This window comes from Lotus japonicus, chromosome 1 (assembly GCF_012489685.1).
Source record: "Lotus japonicus ecotype B-129 chromosome 1, LjGifu_v1.2".
Lineage (NCBI taxonomy): Eukaryota > Viridiplantae > Streptophyta > Magnoliopsida > Fabales > Fabaceae > Lotus > Lotus japonicus.
In genome coordinates this window covers 131,743,073-131,769,346 of record NC_080041.1, presented here as the reverse complement: position 1 = coordinate 131,769,346, position 26,274 = coordinate 131,743,073, and the positions used below count along the sequence as shown (strand labels likewise).

At 35.1% G+C, this 26,274-nt stretch overlaps 3 protein-coding genes across 3 annotated transcripts; 2 read left to right on the top strand and 1 right to left on the bottom strand.

Annotated features, from left to right (window-relative positions):
* The first annotated feature begins 3,000 nt into the window (after positions 1 to 3,000).
* Positions 3,001 to 8,075, top strand: LOC130730879 (RNA-binding protein BRN1). Its single transcript, XM_057583015.1, has 9 exons — positions 3,001 to 3,370; positions 3,485 to 3,567; positions 5,067 to 5,118; positions 5,222 to 5,347; positions 5,445 to 5,524; positions 6,572 to 6,751; positions 6,942 to 7,275; positions 7,419 to 7,562; positions 7,640 to 8,075. Exons 1-9 carry the CDS (start codon positions 3,175 to 3,177, stop codon positions 7,765 to 7,767), a joined length of 1,323 nt encoding a protein of 440 aa, XP_057438998.1. The 5' UTR covers positions 3,001 to 3,174; the 3' UTR covers positions 7,768 to 8,075.
* Positions 8,076 to 14,886: 6,811 nt separating this feature from the next.
* LOC130732706 (uncharacterized) lies at positions 14,887 to 15,713 on the top strand. Its single transcript, XM_057584702.1, has one exon. The coding sequence runs from the start codon at positions 15,104 to 15,106 to the stop codon at positions 15,428 to 15,430; it is 327 nt and encodes a 108-aa protein (XP_057440685.1). The 5' UTR covers positions 14,887 to 15,103; the 3' UTR covers positions 15,431 to 15,713.
* Positions 15,714 to 16,802: 1,089 nt separating this feature from the next.
* LOC130730878 (rho GTPase-activating protein 2-like) lies at positions 16,803 to 20,219 on the bottom strand. The gene is made up of 4 exons (XM_057583014.1): positions 19,673 to 20,219; positions 18,755 to 18,875; positions 18,298 to 18,648; positions 16,803 to 17,728 (listed from the first exon to the last, which is right to left on the bottom strand). The coding sequence occupies exons 1-4, from the start codon at positions 19,990 to 19,992 to the stop codon at positions 17,144 to 17,146; spliced, it is 1,377 nt and encodes a 458-aa protein (XP_057438997.1). The 5' UTR covers positions 19,993 to 20,219; the 3' UTR covers positions 16,803 to 17,143.
* Between the last annotated feature and the right edge of the window lie 6,055 nt (positions 20,220 to 26,274).

The following is a 26,274-nucleotide window of genomic DNA, read 5'->3' as shown; positions in this document are numbered from 1 at the left end:
CGACCTACAACGTCAGGGACCATTCACGTAATTAAATTAGGTAGGGGACCAAAATCGTGACATTGGTAAACGTCGAGGACCAAAGTTGCAATTAAGCCTTAAAAGAATGTTCTTCTTTTGTTCAAATCTGTGACGAATTGACATTTCAAATTTAAACGAAAGATCCATTGAGTGGGCTCGGCTGTTTGTTTCTCTGACGTTCCTATTCATTCAACATGACATGTGCACTGTAGATTCTAATGTCTGAAAAACATAGAAAAAATGTTTGATAGTGATACACACTCATTTTAGGTGTAGATACATACATATTAGGAAGAGAGAAATGGGAAAAATAAGCAAGTGATAGTTGTAATAAATGATATAATATGTTCTTTTAAGAAAGTTTCATAATTAAGAAGAAAAATACAAAGACAGAAGCTCTTACATCCAAACAAGTAGTTACCATGCTTTCACATTCAAACAGATTTTCCGGACACACTATTAGATTTTCTTAAAATTATACCAATATCATCTACCTTAATCAGGTAAACTGAACTAATCAAAGATGTCCTAAAATTGTAGAAAGAAAAGTTAATAGGAAGAAAATATAAAAAGGGTGGCGTGGATTGGTGCTATGATTACGGATGAGGTTAGTAGATAGGAATGAATGAAATTTGAATGCCGTTGTTGTCTTGTCTGATTCGTTTTGGACGACATAGGACATTAGTATTTAGTAACTAGCATTTGAAATGTATGTTTTTTTTTATGCTATTTGAAATGTATGTTTTTTTTTAACCTAATGTATGTTTGTATATAAGCTACACTTAAAAATGAATTTTATTTTACCAAAATATCTAGCACATACTGCACAGTTGGTAAATAGAGAATAATTTATTAGAATAAATTTACATACTTAATGTGATCTTCAATGCTTGACGAGATTAGTCTCGTAACTGTTGACCGAAATAAGTTAAAAAAAATTGATTTACTTATTATTGACTATTGTCTTAAAGTGAGTAACAATTATTTGGTGTATAAGTGAAGCATAGTTATAAAACTCGGACCGGACCGGCCGGTTCGACCGGTTGAACCGGGAACCGGACCCTTGACCGGTCCGAGCCATTAAATGGATCGGGCATGTAATTGAACCGGTATGAACCGATTTGGACCGGCCGGTTCAGGTAATAAACCGGCGACTCGGCCGGTTTTTTTTTGGACCGGTCAGTCTTTTTTTTTTTTTTTTTCTGATTTTTTTTTTTGTCGAAACTGTTTTTAATGGTCAAACTGTAATTAATTTACATTTAATGTTAATTATTTGGTCAAATGATATTCAATTGAGAGTTATTTAAAAAAATTGTCATGGCTAGGACTTGAATACAGGACCTAAAGGAGGAAAGCTAATCCAAATTTCCACTACACCACCTTACTTCTTGTTTAGAAGAATGCATATTATTTTATATATATGATATACTAAGGTTATATTTTAAATTATTATAATTTTTTAATATAAACCGAGTCAAGCAATCAAACCAATGACCCAGTGGTTGAACCATTGACTCATTGACCCAGTGCCTCGACCGAGTCGATCACCGGTCCGAGTCTGATAACACTGAAGTGAAGACATAGGTAGAGTAGAGTGAAAAATGGCTGGCAACATCCATTTGCGCTGTCTTGGCGGGACAGTCTGGCTTACTTATCTCTGTACCTCGTTTTTCTCGCTTACTACCATACTACCCTTTTTCTTCTCATTTACGTCAATGCCCTTTCTCTTCTTTTTTTCCCCTTTTCTTTTATTTCAATTAACATCCCATCTCATACGTTCGTTGAGACCATCATAGTGTGTTACCCTATTGTTTCTTCATGAATTGTATTTTTTACTTTTTTCCGGATAAAACTTAGATTTCTTACATTTTTTCATCAAGTGTTCCATTTTTTCCATAATATACAATAAAAATTATTGTTGAAATTTTAAAAATTATACATGTGTTATTATATAATTGAAAAACTTAATAAACTATATAAAGAATGTAAAGTGAGATATTATTAAATAGTAGTACATGTGTAAACTCTTTACATCATCAATGCATATAAATTAAATTTAAAAAACACTTAAATAATACAACATGTTTTGAAAAGCATTTAAAATGTAACAATCAAACTACATTTACTATTATACTACATGATTTAAAGAATGTTTCAGTCAAACTAGAAAGTAGATTACAAATGACAAGTCAACAAAAATAAAATCATCCTCAAGTTGCACATGCTGACTATAATCAGCTACCATTTCGCTTTATCACAATACTTATATTCAATATATTTTAACCAAATTTCTTAATACACAAAAAATAAATTCTTTTACTACTTTTTAAGTCCAATAACTTCCAAAATTACAAAAAAATCTATAACAATTACTTTACATTATTTGTATTCTAATATAAAAGAACATCAATTATTTGTAAGGTTCTCTCTAAGATGCACAACTTTTAGAGCGGTGTAATTTTACACCACTTACTTTGACCGGTTATAGTAGGTCAACACATTATTTATTTTCTTGAAAAATATATCATTAAAAAAATTTTATATATTAAATTTCTTTAAAAAAAAGATGTGTTAACCTATTATACCAAGTTAAAAAAAGTGGTGTAAAATTACACCACTATAAAAATGGTGCACAGGGGTCACCCACCTATTTGTAAAGCAAAAGCAATACTTTCAAAACATAAAAAAACAATAATAATACCAAAGCAATAGTAGTACTAAACTAATAATGATAAATAATAATGAGAATAAGGAGAAAAAAAATGAATAGCTAGTTGGCATATTAGGAAGTGCATCCATAACCAAAGACACAAAAGGAAGGAACCACTCCACTAGACTCCACTAACAGCTGTAAGCAGTGGCATATTGGTAAAAAAGTATAGAAAACTGTCTAGAGTGAAAGCTTATAATAATTAATTGAAATTGTATATAATAATAATAATAAAATAAATAGAAGCAATTTGCATTTGCAATGAATTGAAGATCCAAAAAAGTTTGGCATCTCAATTTGCCTGCGACGACCCTCAAAATTCGAAACCAACCAAATCTCACACACAGAAGAGAGAGAAACTTAGAGAGAGAGAGAGAGAGAAACTCGGAGCGAGAAACACTCACTCACCCTCAGAGAAGAAGAAGAGAGAAGAAGAGACATTGATGGCGGATGCGAAGGAAGAGAGTAGTAAATCTAGCACCGGCGGTGGCGGTGGCGAGGAAGAGGAGAGTGTGAAACTGTTCGTAGGGCAAGTGCCGAAGCACATGACGGAAGATGAACTGCTCACAATGTTCAAGGAGTTCGCCTTGGTCGATGAAGTCAACATCATCAAGGATAAAGCCACACGCGCTTCTCGAGGTCAATTTCATTTCTCCTCTCGCATTCTCCGCTCTCTCTTCAAATCTCAAATCTCTTCTTCTTCTTCTTCTTCTTCTTCTTCAATTCAACCCTAATTTCCCGCTCCACTTGCAGGTTGTTGCTTCGTGATTTGTCCTTCCAGAGATGAAGCTGATAAGGCAGTCAATGCGTGTCACAACAAGAAAACGCTACCCGGGGTGAGTCATTCGTCATTCGTCATCTTCTCATCCCTATTTTTGTGCAATGTTGTGATTCTGTTGGGTATTAATGGCTGCTGCTGTTGCTACTTTAATAGTCATTGATTGATGCTGACGAGTACTGCTTTTTAGTAGTGAGTGAGTGAGTGTGTCTTAATTTGGCAATGGCGTTTGTCTAATTTTAGCAATTTATGTAGCGGTACCTACTATTTTTGGGTAACCGCTTCAATTCACTCTTTCGGCTTTCATGATTGGTATTAATTTGGTGTGTTTTCTTTTCAAGTTTTCATATTGGTCAATGGAAGCCCCTGGGTCAAGTTTCTGATTTTGATGCCAATGAATGAGTCATTACTATCTTAGTTACATTTTAGTTAGTCTGAGCCTCACATGCATAGGCAGCTGAGCACTAGCAGGTGCAGATGCAGAAATGAAAACCAATTCCTGCAGAAGGTTATTATAATGTATTGATGCAGCAGCATTACATATTGTTTGGTGCTTTGGTTGGAGGGGAATGGAGGAGAGGGGAGGGGAAAAGAGGGATTTTTTTTATACTGAGTTTTGTTCAGATTTTAGGAGGGAAGGAGAATGGAGGGAGGCAAAAACCCCTCATAACTCATTTTTTTTGTCTCCCCTACAAAAGTGGAGGATTTTTAGGGAAAATCATTGGATGACAAAAATGCCCTTCCTCGTGTTTGGAAACTCAAAATTATATTTTAAAATCAAGGGCAATGGAAGTAAATTTGTTTTAAAAACTTGAACCAAACAAGAAAGAGGTTGTTTCCCCACCCTTTCCCACCCTTCCCGTCCTCTTAATCAAATGTGATAAGAATTAAAACCCCTCTCCCCCTCTTAAAAGTTATGGAATTTATGTTTCTTATTGTGTAGTCCAATAGAAATCATTTTGACAGTGGATTATTCTTCTTTCAGAAGATGTTTCTTTTCTATTAACTTTTTGGGATTTTCTGACATAAGAATTATATGATTTGGCTCCTATAAAGTGCGGGGGCTCACTTTATCACTTTAGAAAATAAAGTGTAAGGATAACCATTAATTGAAAAATCATCAGTTGAACTTGTGATACAACATATTTGCATCCATGACAAATGAAGTTACTTAAATCTCAACAGTTGATTTTCTGACAGACAGTTTTACTTTAGCATTTTATCTTCTCAAGTGTAGTTGCTCACTTTAGGAGCTAAATCCAAATTCATATTAACATACATATACCCTTCTAGGTCATGCTTCACTATAAGGAGGTCACTAATATTCAAATTTGGGCTTCTTACTGCATGATGAGTTGTGTTTGTTTGACTATTCCAGATGGTTATGAACTAAATATGTTAATATGATTGAAAAAAGTTGGTTTCTTAATTACCCAAAACTTTCCATGGAGCAATGAAGTAATGATCTAATGGATGTTAATCTTGCTTCAATAACCCTGTGTGATACGTTTATTTTCATTCTGATTGGGAAGCATCCTGTGTTTTCATCTGACTCAGGCATCTAGTCCGTTGCAAGTGAAGTATGCAGATGGCGAGTTGGAAAGATTAGGTGTGATATTTTTATTATTTAATTAAAAAAATTGTTCGGTAGATCAACTTCTTAAGTTCACTTTTGCTGAAATTCCTTTGTTATTCACTTATGTTTGAATCAGAACACAAGCTCTTCATTGGCATGCTTCCAAAAAATGTTTCTGAAGTTGAAGTATCCGCACTTTTCTCCAATTATGGAACTATAAAAGATTTACAGATTTTAAGAGGTTCTCAGCAAACAAGTAAAGGTGCTCACTTTACAGCTTAATTCATCCTTTATTCTTCTAGGGCAATATTGTTTCTTAACCACAAGGTTTTATTCACATTTCTACTATTTTCTGGTAGGTTGTGCATTTTTGAAGTATGAAACCAAAGATCAGGCTCTTGCTGCTTTGGAGGCAATCAATGGAAAGCATAAAATGGAGGTAAGTGTTCACTGAAACCATCACTAAATTTTTTAGTCCTACTTTTATTGTGGTAGAAGTGGAGCTAGTAGTGTAATATAATGAACGTGTTCAAAATTTTCATCTATTTCTGTATTTTATTGATGTAGTGAAGGAGACAGTTAGATTTAATGTACGTGATGGATCTTATTGTTATCTGATTGTTAATGTTTAGCAGTTCAGTGGTACTATCTGTAGTTTTGCTGTTGCAATGTGTGCAAAGACAGGGCTTTATGACCGAAACCATGACTAAGATGGCAGGCCAGGATTAATCATTCATACATCGCATGGACTATTTTATATAGGACATGGTTTTTGGCTTAAATGTGATAGAATGGAAAGTGCATGTTTTTAAACTTAATTACAATTTTAGTTGTAAATGGTGTTTGCAGTATTTTGGACCTTCAAGCGGCATTCAGCCACAAAATCCTGTTGGTGAGGAATGGGTTTGGATCCTCTCCATCCATGTTCCCTCCATCCTCTCTCCATCCAAATCTGAGCCATTGATTTTGAAATTTAAAGGCTTGGATCAATTTAAGAAGAGAGAGAAAAAATGAATTGTATTTAAAGGCTTGGATCAATTTAAGAAGAGAGAGAAAACATGAATTAATCCTCACCTTTAAAATTTAAAATCGATGGCTCAGATTTTGGATGGAGAGGGGATGGAGAGAAGTTGGATGGAGAGGATCCAAATCCGTGAGGAATGTAAACATTTAATTTAATCATATGTAGTTATATTATATATGAAATATGTAGATTCATGAATTAAAGCTCACGAACTTGCAAAATGGTGCCACAGTGGGGTTGCACTAGCAAATTATCCATTCACAACCAAATGGATTAGGATATACTAAAAAATTACATTTTCTGTTGGCAACTATTCTTCAAGTGATATTACTGACAAAGAATGACGTTTGATACTTCTTTCTTGTACTGCGTTTGAATTACTTAGTCATTTTTTTTTGTTTAGTCAGTCTTGTTCTCTACACTAACGGCAATTGTGATCTGATATTTGTTTTTCTTCCGTAGGGATCTAGTGTTCCTTTAGTTGTAAAATGGGCTGATACTGAAAAGGAAAGACAAGCTCGAAGAGCTCAGAAAGCGCAGTCCCAAGCTTCTAATGTACCTCATGCTGATTCTCAGCACCCCTCATTGTTCGGAGCCATGCCTATGGGTTATGTTCCTCCTTATAACGGATATGGTTATCAGGTTAGCTCTATTATAATACACCGTGATACTGTAATGTAGCAATTTTTTCTTTATTCATGCAATTGTTCTTTGGCATAATCATGCAATTGTTCTTTGACATAATCATGCCATCCCATAAGAAATCATTACATCTATGTATTAATGCTGTTCTTGATGGGATTTGTCTGTGATCATCTTTTTCTCTTCATAGGCTCCTGGCAGTTATGGGCTCATGCCATACCGGATGCCACCAATGCAAAATCAACCTGGTTTCCATAATATGATGCCTCACATGAATCACGGGAATGCATTGCGGCCCGATCTTGGTCCTAGTATGAACCCTAGAAATTATCATGTGCCCCCGGCAAGTTATGTTAGCTCTTATCCTGCTGTGCCAGGTCTACAACATCCAATGGCGTATCATGCAGGAATGATTAGTCCAAGGCCTATGAGTAGTCCTCCTGGTTCTGTTTCACCTGCTGGTGGAAATAGCAACTCTGGTACACCTTCAGGACCAAGTAAAAATTCCGGGGGTCAAGTTGAAGGTTTGTTATCTATGTCTTATACGTGCTTGGGTATAAATGGATTCATTCGCTGATGTATATTTCTATTTTTATCACCGCTCTTTCCTTACAACAAGAAAGGTTACTAGGTGATATTCTGCTTATTACTTAATTTTGTTACTTAGGTCCACCTGGTGCCAATCTATTTATTTATCACATACCTCAAGAATTCGGAGATCAAGATCTTGCCAATGCTTTTCAACCATTTGGTAGAGTTATAAGCGCTAAAGTTTTTGTTGATAAAGCAACCGGTGTTAGTAAATGTTTTGGTAAGCCTATGACTCCATTTGTTGTTGAATTTGATGGGTTTTGTGTGGTGCTTGTGTTTAATGAGCTCTGTTTGCAGGGTTTGTTAGCTATGATTCACCAGAAGCTGCTCAATCCGCCATTAGTATGATGAATGGATATCAACTAGGAGGTAAGAAATTAAAGGTTCAACATAAGAGGGACAACAAACCGGGTAAACCTTACTGATGAAGCTGAACAATGGGGGTTTTGTATAATTCACATTGTAATTCATGACCACTCTGATGTTAATACAATTTGTAATTTCTGTAACATCAAAGTTCATTTAGACATTGATTATTAATTTATTGATTTTTCTTTCAGAACTTGTATTGATTGTATTATCTTTTTTAGTTTTAATTCCAGGATCAGAGGACAACTTTCCGTTTGGCTCCCTTGGACAACATCCATGGTCTTCCATTTTCAACTTATTTCTTACCTTTTGTGTATATTTAGTAAGGGATATTGTTTCCATATCAGCCACGGTCTCTTTTTTAGCCTATTAGCCAATTGTCAGCAGCATCATGAAATTTTATGTATTCTCAAAGTAATGCATGGATTGAAATAAAGCATAACATGTGGCATATTAAATTAAACATGTAGCAACAGATTAATAATAATTTACATTATAATACAGTTAAAATTAGAAACTTTAATAAGTGGTTGGTGAGTTTTTGTTAGTATCTGTGATGTCTAGCATTTCAGGATCTAAGTTATGGAGCTTAGCATTACAAAATGCTAATAATTATAAGGAAATAAATATTATATTAAGTAAAATTAAAAGGGATATTTGAACAATTTTTCAACCTTTAAAAACGTGTATAATAAATTAAGAAAAATACAATTTAAATGCATGTGGCAAGTGGCTACTATGGCAAGTGGCAACTATGACAACTGGCAAGTGTAGATTACTTACCAGATAGATTCCTTGCTTGAGTGATGGTGGAGATTCCTATGGGCCCTCTGGCCGACAGTAAATAAGGTATAGAGTAGTAATTGTATGTTTTCTTCTGAATAAAAAGAGTAATTATATGTAAAGATACCGTTTACTAATGGCAATATCCAATTGGCATACACGTTAGCAAACCGCTGTTATCATATACTCCCTCCGTTCCTTATTAACTGTCCATTTTGAAGAAATTTTTTTGTTCCTATATATCTATCCACTTAGAGTTTCAAGACAACATTAATTGATGTTTTTCTAAGAAATACCGTTACAAATACAATAAATGAAGAAAGATAAAATACATTCTAAAGGGTGATATAGAAAAACAAATAATACTTTTATGAAAATCAACACAATTAATTGCTTTCCTTAATTTGTGTGAACCTTCTCTTCCTGAACAAATAAATAGGAACAGAGGAATGTGTCGATTGGAGGTTCACAAAAACATTTTATCTAAGAATCATACGGGATGATAAAAATGTCATCTTTGAATCTTCAGACACGGAGATGGAAAGCAGTAAATCTTACCCCAATTTCAGTTTGACACACTATCATTACAATTTACATTATGAGAGTTAGAAGAAGTGTTTGTCTCTATACCTGCCTTTTGCATATATAACCTTTACCATAATGCCCGTAAGGATTTGATGGTTTTCTTTCTCTGCCTCTGATTTTAAGACGGTGGAGCTAGACCTTATCATTCCCAAACCTTGCAACTTATTGCCACCAGCTAGAATTGTCATGGTTTTTTTTTTTCTTACATGTATCCTTCATGAGAGACAATTCTATTCGAGTCAAAAATATCTACATTATGGTGGAGTTAATTTTCTCAGCGAAAGTTTTCTCTATCCACAAGTCTCAACTCAAGACTTTGCTTAAGGGAAATTAAACATTTAAACCTTCTCTGCATTTTTTTATTAAAGCTAAAACTGGAAAACAAAATGTTCTTTCTCTTAGGGATAAAACTGGAATTTTGTTTTTCATTTGAGATGATGTTCAAGGTCTTGTGGTAGGCCAAGCTCTGTTCAGGAAAAAAAAGTATTGATGTTGACATGGAGGTTGCATGCCAAAATTTTAATCATGTAACTTTTCATGACAAAAATAGAAGGCTGTGAATTGAGAGTGTTCATTCATCTATGACAATTCAAACTATCCAAATAAGAAGAAATTGCATCTATTATGAGGCAAACCAAAATTCAAGTGGGAGAGACATGGTTTTGAAAACTAGGCACGAACGTTGGGTTTGATCGGTTAGATAGGAAATCGGTTAAGTGATCGATCAACTTGCAGAAAAATCGGTAGATCTCAGTACCAGTCAAGAATTGGTTAAAACCGGTGCTATAGAACTGGCTAGAGTCGGATTAAACAGGTCATATTTTGAAAAATCTAAAAAGAAATCCCCAAAATTAGAAAAAATATATTTTAATTTTAATAAATATATATATATATATATATATATATATGTTTACTCAAACAAATGTCTAACATAGAGTTAGATTACCCCATACAAGATATACATTATAGCAATGTTAATTTTAAATTTAATTTGACTCAATTCCTTAACATTTTATGTTAATAGATTATTTAAGAAATTATATAACATTTAAAATGTAAATTTAATTATTATCGGTTAAATCACCGTTAAATCATGGGATTGTAAATAAGTGCATTCACTGCTTCAATGACTGGTCTGATTTTTAAAACGTTAAAAAAAGTGATGCAAATTAGGGGGATTCAATGAATCTTTTTACCCGTGACAAAACACGGTACCATACCAAAATATAAATCTAGCATAAGTAAATTTAATATTTGTTATGAAATGCTAATGATAATTAATTGTAAATGACATTACTATTTGAATCATTCCAAGGAGGCAGAAATTATGAACATGAGAAACTTGAGTGAGACACCTTAAGACTACCCACAATGGTGTTGAAAGTGGGTAGTTTAATGTTGAAAGTGGGTAGTTTAATGTTGAAAGTGGGTTTTAATGGTGTTGAAAGTGAGTGTTGAAAGTTGGAAGGAGGAGAGAGGCGTTGAAAATTTTCAACTGTGTTGAAACCTGCCCGCGGTGACACGTGGCACGGCCTGGTTGGTTGATGCCAGGCGCGTGCCACACACGCGCAGACAGGGCGCGTTACGGGCAGGTTGTGGCAGCAGGCGGGACCGTGGTGGGACGCGTGGCACGCGTCGGTTGGGCACCGACAGGCGCGTGCGTGCCACGCGTCAGAGGAGAGAGAGGACGGTCTGAGGGTGACGCGTGTCACGCGTTGATTGGTCCGGACGATTTTTTTTTTCCCTAATCTTTCCAACTCAATTATTTCATTCAAAAAAAAATTTAAAAATATAAAAAAATTACCAAAATTCATGATTTTTTTTCTCTATAAATAGAGACTTGGTTCGTTTGATTTGGACACAGAAAAAAAACTAAGTTTTACATCATCTTATTCATCTTATTATCTTTCTATTATTCCCTTTGCTTTGAAATGGATCTCAACAAGTATCATTTTAACACCTAGAATTCTTCTAACCAAATTCCCAACAATTATCAACATCCAAATCAGTTTATTTAATTTAATTTTTATCGTAAATTTTAATTTTATGAAATCATAAAAAGAAAAATATAAAATTAAATTAAAATATGAAATAAAAGTGGTGGGGTAGGGGGTAGGGTGTTGAATGAAAAACCATTGGAGTGGGTAAAAGTTGAATGAAGTGTTGAACTGGAGAGAGAAGGTGATGTGGAGTGTTGGGAAGAGAAAAAGTGGAATGTTGATGGTGTTGAATGTTGAAACCATTGTGGGTAGTCTAAGATTAGCTGATCCTGATGGCGTTGACAATTTCTCACACGCATAATATCATGGTACCTGCCACAAAAGTCAAGCTTGCCGCTTATCATAACTTAATTTTTCTCAGAAAGAAACGAGTGACCACGCACCAATGTTGGACCCTTTTCTTTAATTTTTTGTTTCCTAACTCAACTCAACGAGGACATAACATGCTTCACATTCAATGTTCCACTCTCAACCTATTTTCTAAAAGGAAATGAGTGGATATACTTCACTTACATAGGTTTTTTTTCACTTACATAGGTTAAATGTGAGTATAATGGGAAGAAAGAAGATATGCATAAAAATAGATGTAACAGAGTATACAATAGGGAAAAAAAAGAGAGGGAGATTAAAAAGTGACATAAATATTAAAAAAAAAGAGTGAAAAAATTTAGAATCTTTTTAGAAAAGAAGATTTTAAAATTTCCAAAAGAAAATAAAAGATCAAACAAGATGGGCGTGGTAATAAACATAGCATGAGCTTGAGCATGAGGTGGTTAAACTTTAAAGCAATACATGCAAGATCAGTTAGTATTACAACTAGATTTCTCATCCCATCTATTAGCTTCCGGATGATTAAATTCAACAATAAATCTCCAAATTCAAGTCAAAACATACAACACATTAACTAATAAAAGTGAGAAATTGTTCTAGCAGAAAAGGTATCCATGCTGGGTAAAAGCCAGTAGGGGCTTGAACCTGAAAACCATGTAAAAGGGGTAAGAGAAACAGACTGCAAATAGAGTTATGCATATAGCTTTTCATTTTTTGTGTATAAAGAGTTGGAGAAATAGTACATACTAATTTTTCTTGTTTCTTGCACAGTTACTGCCAAACTGCTTCCTCATCATCTGTTGCTTCCTCATCATCATTTGTTGCTTATTCATCATCTTCAGCTGCTTCCCCATCTTCGCCTACTTCCCCATCTTATGTTGCTTTCTCTTCATCTTCAGCCAAGTCACCAGGGAGTGATAGTAGGTTCTCTCTATAAACATCATAATGCATATCGGCTAAGAGTATGAACCCTCTACAAGAACCCCAAACCTGCTGCGTATGAAGGGTTGGAACCTTCAAGTGCAGGCGCGTAACAACAGAGTTGTCATACAATGATGCATCTAAATCGAATGATTCAATTTCGAAATCATTGACTCTTTTGAGAAGAAGAGTGTGGAAGCTAGGTCAAAATGGGATTTAGCGAATTTGGGGATCGGAAATGCGAGTGAGCCACCACTTACACGCGCATTTGAACCGCAGTAGAGATTTCACAGGAAGCCTTAACAGAATTTCCACCATCAAATCCTCATGCAGCAGAGTTAGAGCCTTAGAGGAGATAAAGATATTTAAATCTTATATTTTATTTGATTATTTTTTTATTTTCTGTAACAGGCTCCATTATATAATATCATTGTACATTTTTTAGATTCTAACTATATATATATATATTTTTTGTTATCATTGTACCGAAAAAAACATTGGTTATCTCTTTCACAGTTAATTAGTCAAAATTATAACTATTAACTACTTCCTCCTTCCCGTCAAAAAAAAAAATACTTCCTCCTTTTCAAAAAAAAAAAAAACTTTCCCCTTCCCCTATTATAATACATTTTTTTGAAACTTCCCCTATTATGATACTTAATTGTTTAAAATTAAAAAAGTAATTAAAATTAATTAATAACAATAAATTTGTAATTTTTTAATAATTTTTGTAAATTATCTCTCGTTGAAAATTCTCTCTCCTACTAATTAATGTTCAACTATCTCTAGATGGTAGTGGTCTTGGAAATAAAGTAAAATTTTGGAAAGTGGAAAAATTCTTTTAATTTTAAGCATTAAACATTAGGGTAAACATGGAAAAAATAATTAATGTTTCATAGATATTATACAATGACTTATATTTTGGGACAAAAAGTAAATAGTAACTTATAACAAGGGAGAGAGGGAATAGTAAGTAGCATAATGTTTTTTTTTTTTAAGAAAAGCTTTAAAAAAATTAGATTTTAGATTGATTTCACATTCAATATTTCACTCTCAACCCATTTTCTAAAAGGAAATGAGGATTGATGAGTATACTCTCACATTAAACCTATGATAAAATGTGCTTCATTCACATGAGTAAAGGTCGAACCCTCACCTTCATGATTATGGACAAAATTAGCCAACACCACACCACATGTCATGTTACACAAACACTTTGTTTGGTTCATAAAAAACATAAACACACACCAAGAGACATAATTATTATTAAACTAACTATACATATATAAGTCTTCACACGCCTATCAAAAAAAAAAAATATAAGTCTTCACACCTTTTATTTTTTTATGTTCAACATTGCTTTTCTTGCACACCAAAGAGCTAAGAAAATAGCACCTGATGCAAGCACACGGCTATTTCAGTAGTTTATTCTGGCACACGTTTATTTAACAATTCTCAGGTCAAGTTCAATTATTTACCGTAAATCACAAGGCCTTTGATTTTCAAGCTTTTTTTCCTTTGTTAAAAGCTACCAGCCTTTCTACTCTTATTTTCTTTCCTTCTATCCTGAAGTAGTCCTTACTTTGAACCTTTCTGTTGGTGAAAACAAGGTCAAAACTGACCAAAGATTTTTCTAGTTTGGCTACATTAAGTTTCATGGAGGCTATCTAGCCCATAATGTGCATATGCAGCCCCATTACCAAACATGGAATTCACCAGATCATGACAATAACACAAGCCAAAATTCCAACCTAAGGTTGGAAAATGTCACAATATTTTTTTATTTTTCTTTAGTCTGCCTTAATTTTTAGGCTCTGACTAACAATATCTTATTCTCTAAAAGATTAAGAATGCAGCGGATTTTTGGGACTCATAAAGTCTCTTCCATTGATTGGTTCCTAGAAGTTAGATTTAAGAGATTTGGAAAAAGTCTTAGATTGGTTCAGCTTGACTCAAGAACCATGGATTTTGACACCTGGAAGCAAATAGAAATAGAGTCAAAATCTAGCTTGAAGACATCATGTAACAAAAAAAGGACAACTAAAATACAATGAATATGGAGATGTATTTTAAAGAGAATTAAAAGTGTAAGATATGTTAAAAAATACATTTTTAAAAACTATCATGACATCAAATATTATATTTTTATTAGTTAATTCTTTAATTAATAGTAAGATTTTTTAAGATAATCCTCATTCATATGGTCCTTGATTTCTTCTAGATGAGTGTTGGAAGGAGGGTTACAATGGAAAATCCCTACATTCTTTTCAGTGTCACATAATTTAAGTCGTCTGATCGATCAACATCAACAGTTTAAGTTTTAAGACATGTTTATCATCCGATTTTAATGAAAAATATGAGTCGACCAATATTTAATTGTACACTCCAAATATGTGAATGCGTGAATGTAAGATATTCTTGATTGGATGTAACTCAAATGCGTGTGTGAACATGTCTCTTTCTGCTATTAGACAAGCTAATTGATATTCATCCTTCTAGAAGACCATGACAAACTTGAGATGAACCCTTCTCCTTTTAATAATGACTAGTTACTACTACCATATGGTGGAAGCCTAAGTTTTGATTTTGAATGATTGTTCTGTCACTGTCACAAAAAAAGTATCAACCAAGACACCCCATATTTATTTTTTGATTTCACAATTGTTGGAGTAGCTGGGGGGTGCCCTTGTTATTGTGTTAGGTGCAACAGTTGAAGGATTTCAAGACATCATCTTCAGAAGAAGCAAGTAGTAGTGGCCTTTGTTGCTGCTACATGGGCATGGAGGACATGATGCTTATTGAGGCCTCTGGTGACTCTGAAGTTGATTTTGGTGAATATGCTTATGAAACTGATGATGATGATGCTCAATCTTGCAGTTATCATCATTCTGATGAGATTTGTGCTGCTGCTGAACTCAATGGATATGAGTCTTTGAATGATGAAGATGAGAAGAAAGATGGTATTTATGGAAATTCATATTGTGAAGATGATGAGATGCAAGAACACCACAAGTCCTCTGTTTCTGATGATTCAGGCCAAGAATTGGTGGATGAGGTGGAAAAGAACAGGCTTTTCTGGGAAGCTTGTTTGGCATCTTAATTGTGATGTGGTGATTGCTAGATTTCTGAATAATTATCCCAAAGGGGCTTAGCTTCACTAGTATAGTAGTATTTTTATTCTTCATTTTTAAGAGATGAGGGATCAATTAAACATGTCTAAAAGGTATAAGCTTTCAATTGTATGTATGCTTACACAGATTGGTTTACACACATTTTATGATTTCTATTCAATCAAAGTTTCACAAGTCGTTTCTGTGGGTAGTTTTATAAATTGCTTGCAGAATTTATTAGACTGCAACATCATTCCAATAAAATTTTAGCTATGTTTTCTGTGAAACTATTTGGCAAGTTGGTTAACAATTGTATGAGTCAATGGTTCTGTCATTTTATACCCTTCAACAATTACCTTTTAGTATAGTTGAATCATGTAGTATAATCTTCTTGTAATGTTATTTCAGAATTGGTTTCTTTGGTTATCTTTTTTATCTTTTGTCAGACTTTGGTTGTCTTATGAAATTCATATTATCATGCAATACCGTGAAAGAGATTCAGGAAAGTTGGGTAAATACTCTCCTGACTTTTTGAGTTTTAGTTGGAATAAAATGGGTTAATGACAGGAAATTATTTGGGATTAGTAACGATTTAAAATTCTCTCAACCACCCACCCGTAGATCAACTAGCGTGAGGTAGTTCCAAGTTAAGCAGAAGTCTCGGATTCAAGTCTAGGTGAATGCAGTTACGTTAAATATTTAATAGGGAGAATTTTGCCGCGCATACAGCTTGAACATGATTCACCTGCTGGAGGTTATGGTTTATAAAAATCCTCCCATTGCTGAAATTTTTAAGCGCTTTAGTGAATAGTAATAGCAATATAACATGTGATCTTAGAATAATTAAAATTTTAAAATCAATTGCTGTCCCACTCACAGGCCACATCTTAGCATTATAGTATTAGCTGTGTGGTTGAACATTCAAATTTGAAATTTCACATCTTGAACATTTAAAATATTGGGTCAAGTTCCTTATTATTTTAAGTCACCAAGTAGTGGATAGTGGACCTCCATTAATTTTGTGATGTTTTCATTCAACTAAATTACCAAACCCAGAGGCTCCTCACATTGCTGGTTGAGAGAATAAAAAGCAATCGTATGTCGGATTTTAAACTTGTTACAGTGATGTAATATGAAATACATCAAATTTTAATCATGCACACCCATACTGTTTCCTGGTTTATGCCAACACATAGTAGCAAGCACCATGCTGACTTGATTGCTTGAATCACTACTTGAATAGTGATGTATTGTGTCTTTGGTTCTGTGTTACGCGCACAATCTGAGCTACATTAACGCGGACGCTACACAAGGGAGCGTTGGTTTTAACGAGACTTTTGAGTGAAACGCAGAAAGACAACGTGAAACCAAGAACGCATCAAATTTTGATCATGCACAACATACATAGCAAGCACCATATTCAGGCTTAAACAATCTCCCTAGTCCCTAAGCATTCATCAATGCTGAAAACAACATCTACCTATGTGAAATATGAAAATGTAAGTGGCAACTATACCCATCCCCACATGTCAGAATTGTCCAGTACTATGGACAAACAGAATCAGGACAAATTCAGCCCTAAACTGAACAACATAACGACTCCACAACCCACAACAAGCAAATTAATATACACAAGCAACCCTGCTTGTGGAGACAAAATCTAAAACAAAATACTAAAACACTGCTTCAAAGAAACTCAGTTCTTAACTTGATGCAAACAGTGGCACTAGTGAAACACAATCTGCAAACTTATCCATCATTTCCACATCATTGGTGCAGTATGTACTTCCAATTGATGGACTACTTGATTCCGCACTCGATCCCTCAGCCGACAGAGTTGCTCCCGAGTCATCTTCATAAGAACTTGAGCACGAATTATCAGGTTTCGCATCGGTAAATGATACAGCAGATTCCAGGTTATAGCCAGAGCAAGTACTCCTTGCAGGTTCCTCTGCGAATCCTCCTTGTTTGTTCTCATTCAACTGCTTCAAGAAGCATTCCTCTATCTCACTTACAGACGCAGAATCCACTTCCTCTTCACTGTTAAGGCTATTATTGTTAACATGATCATCACAATCTGACTGGCTCCCTCTCAATTCAGCACTGGTATACATTTCAAGCTGACTATCATATTCATCCTCAGATTGGCGATCTGATGAATGAGATGACATGGATGAATACCCTGCTGTTGTTGCTTCTTCACGTTCACTAAGTGTCTTCAGTATCAGGGTCTTCAGTAAATTCATTACTTGGACCGCGTGCATCAGAGCAGTTAGTGGATCAGACATCTGTTCCAGGAGACAAAAAATAAGATTGTGAATCAAAAAAATAACAATTTCTCAGTTTGCATAGTTATCATGCATGTGTACAAAGCTAACTGCATCAGGCTAACAGCATAGTCAGTCTAATTTCACAGAGAATAGCGCAAATTTCTTGTGTGCATGTTTGGTTTCCCGTTGGAAAACCCCAGAATCAATTATGAATTAGAATATTGATGTTTAAGAATCATTTTGGAGAATTTGATTTCAAACCCAAAATCAATTTTGGTTGAAGCTAGAGAGACTAGCTTATGCGTTGAACATAATCAATTATGAGTTTTACAAATGAATTTCACAACACTACCCAACAAAATTCACTTTTTCATAAATGTATAGAAACATAAATCACTCACTTTCAACTTAATTTTACCAAAATCAATTTTACAAAGATGATAGATTATTCTTTTTCACTCCATATTACACAAAAGAAATATGGATGAGACAATTAACATGTAAAATAAAAGTAAATTATGTATACATGAATAATTACTTAAAACAATTGTACTTAAAGTTTAAGCTGAAATGGTATGAAAGCACACCTGAGTCATATTTGGAGCAAAAACCATTGCTATATTCCTAGCATCCATTTTGTTATGCTCCTCTTCTTCCACAACATCAGCCATGAGATCAAGAGCCCAGTTAAGTAAGGCTAACTCAGTTGGCTTGAGCTGCTTCACAAGCTGAACAAATTCTTCTTCTGTGTTGCACTCAAGAACTTGTTCAGGAGAAAGTCCATCAAGCACTCCAGAAGGAAGCTCTCTGAACCATGCTTTAATTAGCCCTGCCAAGCAATGGACATCAATGTTATCCGGCACAACGCCCCTATTCAACTGGTCCCTCAAATGCTCCTCTTGACCGTTCTCCGGGTTTATGCGGAATATACCTTCAGCCTGAAAATTCATTGAGAAGAGATAAAAAAAAATATGATAGTCAATCTCACAATGTGTAAAAGAAATTCATTGGTCCCTTAAGCGCTATCATAAATTCAGTACTTACCATAAGGCCCCCCTGTGAGTATAACCGCTCCTGCATTAGCAGCAGAATAGTGGGGACACTGTTTCCCTTTGAATCATAAGAACACTGCATTGATTCAGCTGAGACGCCAAACACACTAACACTGCAATTATTTATGATGGCAAATCACATCAGAACGTGTGGATAAAGAAACATAGGATAAAGACATATTCTTGCAATCTGAGGTTTAGTGAAGAAGAAAACTTAGACATAAATATTTGACTTAATAGCTTTTGAAAAAAGAAAACCAAAAATTCACTGTAGCCAATGGCCTTTTGAAAATTATCATGAATCAATCCTAATCCAATATGATTATTTGGCTAACAAAGCATTCAATCAACATGTTTACCACTTTACCCCAAACCCCAAAAATACAAGCTTTCAGAAACTTGCTTTAACTAAATCATACTCAACGGCTAGCATTTCATGAAGTCAAAAGCCTTTAAGAAAATATGAGAACTTTTAAATCCAATGTTTCCGTTAGGTGTGCTTTTCAGCAAATAATAAAGGCAAGCCTTGATTTGTCTTTTAATGCAACTATTGAACTTTTCAGTTTTGCTTCATCTACCTTCTTTTACTTTTCTCCCATCCAACGGAAAGTATTGAAATGAAATCAACAGAAAAACCTTATTGAAGGTCAATGACAACAACATTCAGCTCCAATCTCAGTAACCATTGCTCTTGTTTGATGCATTTTTCAACCTCACTCACTCACTCTAACACAAACACAGAGAAATATACTCACAAAAAATTGAAAAAAAAAAAAAACATTTTGAGCAAACCCCATCTGAAATTGAAAAGTAAAATAACATTTTAAGCAAACCCCATCTGAAATTGAAATGAAATAAAACCAAAATGACTATAAAGGAGAAAAAAAATTGTGAAGAAAGAAGAACCTACCTAGCACTGGGAACAGGAGCAGGTACATGAACCTCTAACTCAAGAGGAAGACCCAGGAAGCCATTGAAGCGATCGAAGGTGACGTGAGTGACGTGCTTAACGTTGGTAGGCCATCCAATCTCCATGGGATGCACGGCGGAGATGACATCATCAGGACTGTCGACACTGCACGCCACCATAGATTTCTTCAGAGCCGCCAATAAAAACGCCGCCGGCGACCCCTGGTTCTGCTCTGCTTCTTCGACGGCGTCTCTGCCTCCTCTCCTTCCCTTCCCACCACCGCATCCTCCACCCCTTGTCACCATCACTGGCCCTGTCATTCTTATCTTCTTCTTCTTGTTCTTCTTCTTCTTCACACACAAACACACACAAGACAAACTCTCTCGAGTGAAGACAGAATTATTTTGAGATTTGAAATTTGAGGATGAGTTTCGTTGTTTGCTTATGTGGTTTTGTTGTGTTGCATTGAAGATGTTACCTGGTTTTGAAGCTCTCTCTTTCTCTCTCTCGTGAACTTTGAACCTCAACGGCCACTCGTTTTAAATTTTGCAACTTTATTTATCTACTTGGACCCTCTTGTCCTTTTTGAGCTGCGTGCATTGCATTTGCACACACAATTAATTAATTAAGCTTAAATTAATTAGGTTTTGAGCTCATCAAAATTTTGTTTGTTAGTTAAAACAAATCAAATCATGATTCGTGCACATACGGGGGATCTGGCAACACATCTAACAAGGTGTTGGTTAGTGGTAGACAAGCTAGATCATCGTAAGAGTAAGTTTACAAGATCGAACACTAGAAAAGTCATCTGTTAAAAAAGATTGTCATTGTACTCTGATCAAGTTAGTATTTATCAAGAAAGAAAAAAATTATAGCGACACACGAGCAACATATGTGTAAAGTGAGATTGTTTCATCTAAAGAGTATTTAAAAATATGATTGGTTGTTTTTAAACGCTACAAATATAGTCGCAAATTTATCTTTTAAATTGGCGAATGTCTATTGTATATCGCCCGCTTTAGGGTTGACTCTTGTTAAATCTTAAAAAGGATTAGCATTTTGGAATTTCAAAACACCATATTTGTATAGAAGCAATTAAAATATTAGTTGGTTCAAATGATACACATTTAACGTCTAGACTTCAAGTCTTAAAAAACTCACTTTCAAAAAAAAAAGTCTTAAAAAACTCATAGTTAGCCCTATTAGAATGGTAGATATTACCGACTCCCTCGAGCATGATTGTTTTCTGTGCGTAATATATTGTGTTAGATAAAAAAAAATACTTGAAATTATAGCATGTATGTGTTAAGTTTTTTTCTTTTGAAATTATCTATGTGTTAGGTTACCAATGAAGAAAAGGAATCTGGTCACGTTAAAATTTGGAGCTTATCTCACTTGCTAATATACTTGCTTGTATGAGATGCTAGCTAAAACTAGAAGATGTCAATGTCAAACATTATGGCAATGAATTTGGTGTATATTAACTCGTTTTCTTTTAATACAAGTAGCTTATAGTGGCATGATTTGCCATCAAAATCATGGAATTTAATGATCTAAGGATATGATTTAGCATATGTACTTGTCTTTGATGAATGATGTGGTTGGCGCAAGGACGAATTAATTGCCGATTTCCAAGAATTGATAGAAAGGCGTAGTGAGTGAAATTCGAATATATGGAAGAGACCGTTGCATAAAAAAGATGATGATTGTGGAGACTGGAGACGCTGGGGAGGGGTCCTTAATCCTTATTAGGGTATTATTTTAATTGGCCCAATAACTTAAGGGAGGTTTTAATCTTTTTCTTTTATTGGAGAGTGGAGACATTAACTTTTTTGTGTCCAGCTAGTATAAGGGTCCATTTTACCAGATTCCAAATGCTTTATGAGAAATGTAATGCACTAATAAACGTTTACGTTACAACCTTTGCACCACTGGCAATAAAAAAAGGGAGCTTCTTCTATGCATCATTGATTATAATGAAGGGGTGACAATGGAGAGCTAGATTTGTCACCCCAACCATTAGATTTCACACCCCTAATTTTCGGATTTTCAAGTTCCGAATTATTTCGGAATCTTAGATTCCGAAATTAATTCAAGATTTTTAGTTCAAAATACATCTAACACCACACTTTTGAGTAAAAAACCACACTTTTGAGTAAAAAAGTGCTTCGGAAACCTTATTTCCGAAATATTTCGGAAACTGAGTTTCCGTAAGTGGGGTGACATTTCTAATGGTTGGGGTGCCAAATTTAATGATCGTGAAAATGTTAATTAAGGAAAATATGTTCCACCTGTGATTATGTTTTTCTAAAAGAAGCAATTATAACTTGTTATTGAGGAAAATGATCAATCAACCAAATTAGAAAGCTGAATTTTCTGCATCAAGGATTCTCTTACAGTTAATTTATCGTGGAAGGATAAATGGAGACTATGGAATTTTTTTTAATCTTTTCACATGTTTGGATCACAATAATGCAGTGAAATTCATTCATATCACAGCAAAAATATAATAATTAAGACTGGCCTGCTAAACTCCAATTTAGTCCAAGTGCAACACAAATCGCAGAATGTTAAGCACAAGTTGCAGGATCTCTTCAAACTCAAAGTACTTGGAGACCTCATGTATTTTCCTGGTCTGGAGTTGGCTCAATCCACAAGGGCATTTATTTGTCACAGACAATACACTTTGCCTATGGATTCCAATATCAAGTTGTACGTGTCTAGTACAGATGGGGAAAGAGACACAAAGCGGGATTGATTTGTGAATAATAAAAGTAGTATGGCAAAGACTTTGTCATGAAATCAAGGGGTCGTGGCAGTGCCACATAGGTCACCGACTTCCGGCGTTGACCGAAGTGGCCGGAGGGACCACTATAAGGTATTTATTATTACTATATCGAATTTTTTTATTATTTGAAAAAAGATTCTTTAAGGTAGTGTTTGACCCAACTTTCTAATTATGGGTGTAACCTAAAGTATTTATGTAATATTAGGCTTACATCCCATTTCACACAAGAGGTATACATCGGGGACCAAAAGTGAAATTTAGCCTAAAAAATAATGTTACTTATTATTACCTAATACTTTTATACTATTAATAAGTGGAAAAATAAAACCAATCACAATGATGAGTGTTGAAAATATAATAGTCTTACAAAAATTTACGTTCTCTCAAACATAATGTAAACATACCCCTTCCTTCCTAAAGAGGAAAGCTAATAGTCTTAGAGCATAACATTAAATATAACTAATCATTAAAAGTAAAAAAGATAAATTATTTTAGTTTATAAGTTTTTATTTTAATTTTAGGTTATTTCAATGCTTAATTAGTTTTTTTTTATTAATTTGAAAAAGGAAAAGTTCAAAATTTCAAAAAGAAAGAGTGGCGGGCTCTCTGACTTTCTACGCATGAGCGGGACCTAGTCTGCGCTCATGCGGAGCATACCAGTTACGTTTTAAACCAGAAAAGTTCGATTAAAACGCACACTTTACGTTTTAGGTTGGCCTCAAGATAAAGCGATTCATTCTCGCCTCCTGTCGCTATTCTGTGGCGTAAATCTTTGGGGCATCAATTTTGAAGGTATGTTCACTTTGATTTGATTTGTTCACTTTGATTTCTCTGCCCTAGTTGATTTGATTTGTTCACTTTGATTTCTCTGCCCTAGTTTCTGCCTTTAGTCTTACTTGTCAGGAATCTCCTCTTCTGCCTTTGTCTTAAAATTCTGCCTCAAGTATGACTAATTCAGTTAGATGTGTGCTCTGTATAGATCAGTGTTAGATGTTACTCAGCAGTTATTCATCAATCCATTAAATTGAAACACCTTTAAAGTAAATCTTAATGTGACTTTGATGTGAACCATCATGCTTACTCTCGAAGTTCAATTAGTTTTACGATCCTTACTCTTTTCAATTTCCAATTGTTTCAGGATGGAATCAATTAATCAGATTGTTTCTGAATTCATCAATTTTCTGTTTCCTTTCTATTCCCATGGTTTGTTGCTTGCTTTTGCTGCTTTTCCTTGATAGTTAAAATATGTTTGAGTTTATGTAGTTCGAACATTTCTGTTGAAGTAGCAACTTGCTGGTTTTATTGTGGCATTACTGAAACTTGATTGAATGGGAAGCATTTTTTGTTTTTTCCCTTATATGCAGGAAATGACAAAAGGGTGTAATAAACTACCTACCTTATCCACCCTCTTAGATGAGCTAGACCCAGATTTTAGAAAAACAATTGACAACAGAATTAATAATAAGGATAGGGGTCACTCTTTATTAAGACTACTGCGGCTTGTTCCAGAGATCAAAGTGGAGTTTCCAACTCATTTGTTGTCAGCCTTCATGAGATATTATAGGCATGAGGATGATAGTTTTGAAGTTTCTGGTCAAAGAATGAACGTCACATTGGAGGACATTCTATATTTGACCAACTTGCCCATTGTTGGCCGAGCAGTTGTCCCCGACAATAATAGGGACAATAAAGCTTTACAAAGAGTTTTTTTTTACTTATGAAGGTAAACAGCAGATTACCCTTGAGGAGTTGAAGGGTTTATGCACATATACTAACAGAACTGATGATGAGAGTATCAAAGCTACACTCCTCATGATTGTCACATACCTAATAACTCCAAATGTCAATGGACATCATTGCAACACTTCTTTTGTCCAATTTATTGAAAATTTGGACAATGTGGACTCCTATGCCTGGGGTGCGGCAATGTTGGCATACCTATATCGAGGTATGAAGGAAAAGTCGAAGAGTAACAAGTCGTTGTTTTATGGCTTTCTATGGCTCGTAGGGGCAAGATCATTTTTTTTTTCTCTTTTATCTTTTTTTTCCTTATCTTTTGTTTTTGATAACTTTTTAACCAATTTTTTTTCTTTTTCGCATAGGGATTCTTCTTTCATCATTTCCAAGGTCTTCTTCCTATCTTCGACATCAATGTGAAGCAAGTTAGAATGCCTCAGCTGCCAATGCTTTTATCATTGGTAAAAGCATTGGCTCAAATCAGCGCAAACCACCACTGTAAGAGCCAGCACGCCTTAAATGCAAAAGTGAATATGCTACATCAGCACCTGAGCACAACGGAGGTACTTATTTATATACATATATTTGTGTTTGTGTGTGCAATCAATAGTTTTTCTATTTGTTGACAATCCCCCCAACCTAAACTCTTTGTATGAGCAGTAGAAGAACTCTTTGTAAATCTATTGTAATTTTTTGTTGCAGATTGAAGATATCATCACTTGGCACCCTTACACTCAAGAAATGTTGCCCCCACACCTGCTTGATCAGGTTGAGTATTGTACTGTCGTCGCCCCAATGTTTTGCTACAACTATGTGGATTATCATCTTCCACATCGTGTAGCAAGACAGTTTGAGGTGCTTCATGGGATTGACGTGACCAATATTGAAGATAATCTGACCCCGATTATGTTCAAAGCAAATGTCGGCAAGCATATGATCAATTTCAAGGATTATTATAAAAAGGAGTTGGGACAATGAAAGGAGTTCCGGTTAGCACAAAGCTATGATCATGCATCCAATCCCTAGGCGGCAAACTCTCCACAAGCAACCGTTTCTGAACCATCACCACTTACTCAGAATTCTCCTCAACCAACACCTGAGCTGTCCAATCTCTAGGCGGCAAACTCTCCACAGGCAACTGTTTCCGAACTATTTAATCAGAATTCTCTTCAACAAACACCTGATCTGGAGGAGCAATTTGATGACCAAGACTACCAGACTCCACCTTCTCCACCTGCTTCTCCTCCTGTGGAGCATCATCCTCAGGCGGTGTGTCGTCGTGGCATGTCTGATCCTTTACCAGAACCAATAGAAGGGCCTCGGTGGAATAAGATGATTCCTTCTCCTAGACATACTTATGACACCGACCACGTGGCAGCTAACAAGAAGAGATAAGCAAGAGTTCCAGCAGTTAGAAAGAGAACATGTAATGATGGAAGGACAGAAGCAACATGAATAATTGGATTCCTGATTCGAGTGGCTACAAGGTTAGCGCGTAATGATGTTGGTAATTGGATTTTGGTTTGTTTGTATTCATCGGCCATTTATGAGGTACTTCATGCAAAGCTCCTTGGTATTTCCCATGGTTTTGAGTTGTGTTAGAATCTTGGTTACAGATCTGTGGTTGTGTTTTAGATTTCGCTTTGGCTTTGCATTTGACTGGGAAGCATGACACGCTCCACTTGTACGAGGGCATCTCAAGTGACATTATTGCATTAAGGGATGGCAATTTTGCCCAAATCCATGGGTACCCGCCCGAACCCGATCCGATTTGACGGACAAAAACCGAGTTCACTGGATTTGGGTTTGGGTTTGGGTTTGGGTTTTGTCCGTTACTGTAGCAGTTTATGGGTTTGGGTTTGGTATTAGTTAAATCTGTGTCCATACCCGCCCAAACCCGAACCCCCAAAACATAAAATTACAAAAAAATTATCATACATGTATATATTTATAAACTTTGTTCTTAGTGTTTGATGATTAATTGTACTTTTGTATGTTTGAGAAAGTAAACTCTAAATTATTGTTGTCTCACATTGGTGATGGATGAGGATGAAAGTAGGTTCGGGATCGGGTTGCT

Bases quoted from the DNA above. Each gene is read 5' to 3' on its own strand.
- LOC130730879 (XM_057583015.1), top strand. From the start codon at position 3,175: ATGGCGGATGCGAAGGAAGAGAGTAGTAAATCTAGCACCGGCGGTGGC. The intron at 5,119-5,221 runs GTGTGATATTTT...TGTTTGAATCAG, and splicing joins TGGCGAGTTGGAAAGATTAG to AACACAAGCTCTTCATTGGC. The intron at 5,525-6,571 runs GTAAGTGTTCAC...TTTCTTCCGTAG, and splicing joins ATGGAAAGCATAAAATGGAG to GGATCTAGTGTTCCTTTAGT.
- LOC130732706 (XM_057584702.1), top strand. From the start codon at position 15,104: ATGGGCATGGAGGACATGATGCTTATTGAGGCCTCTGGTGACTCTGAA.
- LOC130730878 (XM_057583014.1), bottom strand. From the start codon at position 19,992: ATGACAGGGCCAGTGATGGTGACAAGGGGTGGAGGATGCGGTGGTGGG. The intron at 18,649-18,754 runs GTAAGTACTGAA...ATGAATTTTCAG, and splicing joins ACTCACAGGGGGGCCTTATG to GCTGAAGGTATATTCCGCAT. The intron at 17,729-18,297 runs GTGTGCTTTCAT...CTCCTGGAACAG, and splicing joins TTGCTCCAAATATGACTCAG to ATGTCTGATCCACTAACTGC.